This window comes from Saimiri boliviensis, chromosome 11, assembly GCF_048565385.1.
Source record: "Saimiri boliviensis isolate mSaiBol1 chromosome 11, mSaiBol1.pri, whole genome shotgun sequence".
NCBI classification, from domain to species: Eukaryota; Metazoa; Chordata; class Mammalia; order Primates; family Cebidae; genus Saimiri; species Saimiri boliviensis.
This window is the reverse complement of record NC_133459.1, coordinates 48,405,262-48,411,926: the sequence shown is the minus strand read 5'-3', so window position 1 is coordinate 48,411,926 and position 6,665 is coordinate 48,405,262. Positions and strand designations below refer to the sequence as shown.

At 41.1% G+C, this 6,665-nt stretch overlaps 1 protein-coding gene across 3 annotated transcripts in view; it reads left to right on the top strand.

The window, feature by feature from the left end:
- The first annotated feature begins 684 nt into the window (after positions 1–684).
- LOC101050152 (AGBL carboxypeptidase 4) overlaps positions 685–6,665 on the top strand; it is a 1,418,805-nt gene continuing 1,412,824 nt past the window's right edge. For all 3 annotated transcript variants that reach the window (XM_074380790.1, XM_010349316.3, XM_074380788.1), the window contains exon 1: positions 685–869. In XM_074380790.1, coding sequence (XP_074236891.1) covers positions 836–869 — 34 coding nt within the window. In that variant the 5' untranslated portion in view covers positions 685–835. The remainder of the gene's footprint in view (positions 870–6,665) is intronic.

The window sequence follows — 6,665 nt, the reverse complement described above, 5'->3', positions numbered from 1 at the left end:
TATGGAGTATACAAAGATAAGAGATCAACCCCAGGTATCAGAGCGCTCATGGTCGAGAAGGAAATAACGCATAAAAGCATTTGGAACAGAGGGCATATACAGGGTACTGTGGGAGGGCAGAGCTGGTCAGGAAGGGTAATGTTCCAGGTTGGTCTTAGAAGATAATGTGTGTCACTACAGAAAGGTGGGAAAGAGCGTCCCATATTTACTGAAAAATACATCAGCAAAAAGGTAAGTTTTTTTCTAGTTGAGAGTTGCTGCCATCGCGGAGGAGCAAGGAGCCAGAACCCTTGGGGCCTGCGTGTGTTTGGGTTGGGGTGAGCACACAGTTGGTTTTCGATGCATTTCCGCTGAAGACCAGTCACCCAGGCAAGCCAAGAGACGCTCTGGGAAATCAAGAAACCTGTCCGAAGTCCCCAAAGTTGAGCATCAACCGCAGAAAAGCCAGTTTAGCTAGCCTGGGCGATCAGTACGAGGACCCAGGCAGGAAAGTGAAATCCCTACAGACCTGGCCCCTGCGCTCTAGGGGTGGCAGAGCCTGCTTATTTGCCAGGATGCGGTGGCTCCGCTGCGGGGGAGCAAGCGCCGCGGAGCCGGGGTCCCGGCTCCCGACCCAGCTCGCACCGCGGGGGCGGGGCCTCAGACGCACGCTCCTCCCCGGCGTCCCTCCCGCCCTCAGCCGCGCGCAGGCCGCCCGCGCGCTGGCCGCCCGTTTCCCGGGCAACCGTCGTGCCGCGTCTTCCTGAGGGAGCTCCTGTCAGCCGGCTGATCCCACCACCCGCTCCCTACTGCCCCGCGGTTTTCGCGTGGGCTCCGAGACTGAGGGACAACAAAAATGGCGGAGCGGAGCCAGACGGCGCCTGAGGCAGGTCTGTGGGGGCGGTTGATCTGGGGAAGGCTGAGGCGGTCAGGCTGTCTTGGGCCTCAGGGGATAGGGGACTCGGGCATGGCCCTACTCCTGAAGAGGCGCCCCTGTGTATATGCGCGGTGGGTTATGACCTCAGGGTCAGGGGTCAAGGGAGGTGTGTACCCCTCTGAATGGCGGGCAGGGACCTTGAAGTCCAGGTGGTGGACGGGAGTGTGCAGACTTCTGAGGGAGCATGGGCCTGGTAGAGGCTGCGACCCGAGGGAAGACACAGGACCCTAATCTTGGGATCACCTGTGGTGAAGGCTAACCTTAGGGCTAGGCTGTGTCATGGAAAGGGTGTACACAGCCCTGTGGGAGCATGGGAGAGATCCCTAAAAGGGGCATGATTTGGGCTGGGGGTGGGAGTAGGAGGCTCTGACTCTAAAAAGGGAGCTATACGTGGAAGGTGTGTTACTTTAATATCAGACAGTGCCAGGGAAGGGGGAGTTAGAGTATTTGTGTTTGGGGATGTGCAGTGTCCTCAGGGTCACCCCTGGTCACAGAGAAATTTATGCAAATAATCTTGTATGAGTCCTTAAAACGACAAGAGGCCTTGAGGGGACACTCAGAGCCCCAGTCCTTTAGGAGCCTACTAAAGGAGGCTGAAGCCTGAGTGTGAGTATATGTGGGATCAGTGATCTTGAAGGTCATTCGGAATCACAAAGGAGTGCATGTCCACACTTCTGTGGGTGGAAGATAGTCTTTAAGGGACAGGGAGACTGACAGGAAGGGATACCCAAAATCCTATTCCCTTGTGCATATGGCTGGACTTTGTGAGATACTGGCTTTAAGTGCCTTACAGGGTCATAGAAGAAAGCAAAGGTTTTTACAGTTTTGAGTATATGGGAGGGAGTTGCCTCTAAATGAGGCAGACTACTGAAGAACTGAATGTCATGGGATTACATGGGTGTGTGGGTAGAAAAGCAGTGATTTGGGGATATGTGTGTGATGGGTGGTGGCAGTGGTATACATAACCTTGTATATGTGTCCTGATCAGGTATTATCATTACAAGAGTAATCCACTTGAATTATTTCAGTCCTGAGGGGTGTGTGTTGTGTGTGTGTGTGTGTGTGTGTGTGTGTGTGTGTGTGTGTTTATAGCACACACACACCCCAGAAACTGGAACTGAAAACTATGACACCATCAGTAATGGTTCAAGGAACCATTAACTCTCAAGACCTTCATTATTTCCCTTTCTTTAATGGCATCTCTGTTTTACTGAGTAGCTCCTCTACTTGTAGTTTTAGCTCCTTCATAACTTGAACATGTTCATTCCTTTATTCATTCATCCACTCAGCAAATATTTATTGAGTGTCAACTATATGCTGGGCATTAAATTAGGCACTGGAAATTTTCTGCTTTGGATTAGCTTGCCTTGTTCTTCTTTTCCCTTTTTTCTCATAGCATTTATTGCCTTTGAACATACCATTTAATTTACTAACTTGTTTTGCTTATTACCTGTCTCCTTCCACTACAATGTAAGCTCTACAAGGGTATTGTTTTATCAACACCACATGTCTAGAATTGTTCTAACTATAGTATGTTCTCAATCAATATTTCTTAAATGAATAACTGAATTACTGATACTGTCTGGAAGTGATATTTTTGCTGAGATATGATAGGGATTGGATAATTGAAGGAGAGGGCAAAGAGAGATCCAGGCAGCAGGAAAACCATGTGCAAAGACCCCAAGGCAGGTGGAAAACCGATATGCTGTGTTTGAGGAACTGAAAGGAGAGAAATATGGGTACATGTGGGGCAATGGGAAGACAGAAGAGGTAGGCTGAAGCCAGATCTTCCAGTACTTTGTAGACTATGATATGAATTTGGGCCAGAAATCCTAAGAATAATGGGAAGCCACTGAAGGCTTTTAAATGGGAGCATGCCATGATTAGAAAAATTAAAAAGTAACTCTGGCTACAATGTGGAGAGTACAGAGGATACAAGAGTGCATATAGAGAGATCTTAGAAGGTAGCAGAGGATATGGAGAGAAGGAATTGAGAAATACTTAGGAGATAAAATTAATAGGACTTAGTGAAATATGAGGATGATGGAGAAGGAAGTATCAAAGACTTCTCATTTTCTAATTGTGCGACTGGATAGTTAGTGGTGCCGTTACTAGGATAGGGAGCATTGGAAGGGGTATGGCTAGGTGTGAGAGAAAAGATCATGAATTTGGTTTTAAATGTATGGAGATTGAGTTATCTTTAGGACATCCAAATAAGCAGAGAGATTGACAAGGCAGTTGAATTTACAAGAAAAGTCTAAACTGGCATAGAGATAATGATCTTGACATAGAAATAACTACTCAAGCCATGGTTGTGGATGAAATTGCCTAGAGGGAGAAGAGGCCTGGGATGAAGTGTTTAGTAGCTGCAATATTTCAGTGCCTTCCAAAGGGACTGAAGAGATCAGCGTACAACCAAAGGAATGTTTCAAGATAAATGGCATACTCATAGACTGAATGCTGTCAAGCAATGCAAAATGAAGGCTAAAAAACTGGATTTTGTAACAGAGAGGTCATTGGTAACATTAATGGTAGGAAATGGATGATGGTGAAAAGCTAGGCCATTTAGGCAAATAAATGCCTCAGTCTTTGTTTAATTCAAATTTCCAAGAGAGAGAAGTTTTATTGACTTTCATCATCTTTTACCACTAAATCATAGTCCAGTGTCTGGATTGACTGTTTTTGGATTAGGTATCCAGCTATTGCTGGCTGGAGTCACTTGGTACAAAATATAGCCATCTGGTAATTTCTCATCTCACTTGAAATAGCTAACATTTATGAAGTGTTTATTTTGTACCACACATTGTATTAAGTGCTTTATACATTTTACTTCAGTCTCATACCAACTCTCTAAGGTATTCCCTATGTTTTATATGTGGAAAAGTTTTAGCACAGAGAAGTTGACAACTCGATTAAGATCTGCAAAGAATTAGTGGAGATTAGTTTTTTTTACGATTTAAATATTATCCAGATTCATGATTTGGCTTTCTGTTTCTGTTACAACATACCACATTCTGAAGAAATCATAGCCATGATGAAAATTCCTGCCTTACAGGAAATATTCTAAGCTAAGCATATTCTAGCAAGGTGAAATGGAAAGAACTGGGCTTAGATCCTTGTATAAACCCTACTTCTGTGACTTATTAGATATGGACCTTGGACTCAAGTTTACTAATCTTCAGTTTCCTCATTTGTAAAATGGGGGTGATATTTGCAGGATAATTGTGAATATTAGAAATAATATACTTGAAGTGTCCAATAAATGTTATGTCCTTAGTTCACTTGAAGCTTGAATATAAAAAAAATTCAAATTTATTACATATACTTTACATATAAAAGCAACTATGTAAACATATAAGAAATTCTATTTTTTCTTCATTGGTTTTTCACTGCTTTGCTATCAGAAGAAAGGCAGACATTAAGTTTTAGAGAATGTAGAATTGTTACCTGAACTGTGTATCATGGGACTTGTCTGTATGAGGTAGATTTTGAGGAATTTCTTGGAGGAATGAATGGACACTTAAGATATCTTAAGCGTGCTTTTATATGTAAAGTATATGAAATTTCTTATATTCAAGTTTCTTACAGAACATGTACATAGCTCTGTAAGAAGGTCAGATTTACAAAAGGTTTCTTCTTTTAAATCTTGTGCTTTGAAATGGGGACACAATTGTCAGGACTTTTCTTTTTCCCTATAAATTTGATTATCAATACTAATAAGAAAGAAAAATTTTCAGTTAATTAAATGTAGAAGTATTAGTCTCATGCTAGATTGCACCTGCTTCTTTTTCTTAGCTTCATCTTTCTCTGTTTCAGCTATCATAAAAAGCTTTTGTTTTAATTAGCTTGTAAAATAATTTGTTTTTCTATTTTGTCAGGTAATTTTGTGGAGGTCTGTATAGACAGATTTTTAAAAAAAATAATGCAGTCTGTTAAAATGGACTGTACCTTGATCACTCAGCAGTTCTGCATGAATCTGAAACCAATTATGGGCAGAATGTTGAAAATTTAAAAACCTTAGAAATGAGAATATTATTTGATAGCTTGTGTTAGTTGGGCAAAGTAATAGTTAAGCCTTTTTTGTTTTAGTTTTTGTCTTTTTTAATTGGGAATAATAACAGCTACTTTTATGGTGAGAATTAGAGATAAGGTATGGAAAGTATACAATGTCTTACACTCCCAAAGAAATGATATCTTAATTGGTGTGTGTGTGTGTGCGTGTGTGTGTGTGTGTGAGAAAGAGAGAGAGAGAGAGAGAGAGAGAGAGAAAGAGAGAAAGAATGAGAGAGAGAGAAAGATAATATATTTTTCTTTTCTTTTCTTTTTTTTTAAGATGGAGTTTCGCTCATGTTACCCAAGCTGGAGTGCAATGGCAAGATCTCAGCTCACCACAACCTCCACCTCCTGGGTTCAAGCAATTCTCCTGCCTCAGCCTGCTGAATAGCTGGGATTACAGGCGCGCGCCACCATGCCCAGCTATTTTTTGTTTTGTTTTGTTTTTAGTAGAGACGGGGTTTCACCATATTGACCAGGATGGTCTCGATCTCTTGATCTCATGATCCACCCGCCTTGGCCTCCCAAAGTGCTGGGATTACAGGTGTGAGCCACCATGCCCGGCCAATATATTTTTCTTAAAGGCATAGTAGAAAATCACCTTTAAAAGAAGAGGAAATCCAGGTCTGCAGTCCCTTATCTGGCAGGGTGGATGCAAATATATTTCAGAACTCAGATTTCTTTTATTATGGAAGGGCAATACTGCATATGTACTGTCAATTACCTAATACCCCCCAGTGGGGTATGAAATAGTACCATGTAATCAAGCACACCAATATCACATTCACCGGTAATCCCAGCACTTTGGGAGGCCGAAGCAGATGGATCACGAAGTCAAGAGCTGGAGACCATCCTGGTGAAACCCTGTCTTTACAAAAGATACAAAAATTAGCCAGGTGCTGTGGCATGTGCCTGTAGTCCCAGCTACTTGGGAGGCTGAGGCAGGAGAATTACTTGAACCTGGGAGTTGGAGGTTGCAATGAGCCAAGATGATGCCACTGCACTCCAACCTGGCAGCAGAGCCAGACTATATCTCAAAAAAAAAAAAATCACATTCACAGTAAGTGAATAAAAATTATAAATGGAGTCACATAAATTTGGGTAGAGTTTTGCTATCAAATTAGTTTTGGTGCCAAAGTTAGATATTTGGTGATTTTAGAATTATGGAAAAGGGAATGTGGACTTACGTAATTTTATTCATTTTTGGAAATATTTTCAAAAGTTTAAAATATATTAGTCACTTTTAGATTTTCTATATTATAAGTGAGCTATAACTTTATTAAGATTTCAAAAGTGTTAGTACAGAAAACACTATTTTTTGACAGAAAGTTTATGTGCTTGTTTCTTCTAAGGATCTTTGATAATACCTATATTTCTGAGATCTATGAATGTTGTAATTTGCTTCAGTTTCAGCATCGTGGGTCAGTGTCACTTTCAATGAAAGATACTAAAGATCTGTATATATTAAGATGGTCAAAGGATGTGAATATTTTGCATATATATTCTAAACAAAGTCATGGCTTTGTCTTTGAGTCATTTAAGAACAGCACAGTTTTATGTGAGTTTAGAGTATTTTTATTAATTGTTAAATTTCAGCAATGGAGTAGTCATTAATTTTAATATGGATTTAAGGAAAAATTTTATTCTTAGATGAGTTTGATGTTTCTGTTTATAAAAATTATTGCAACTTTAAAAG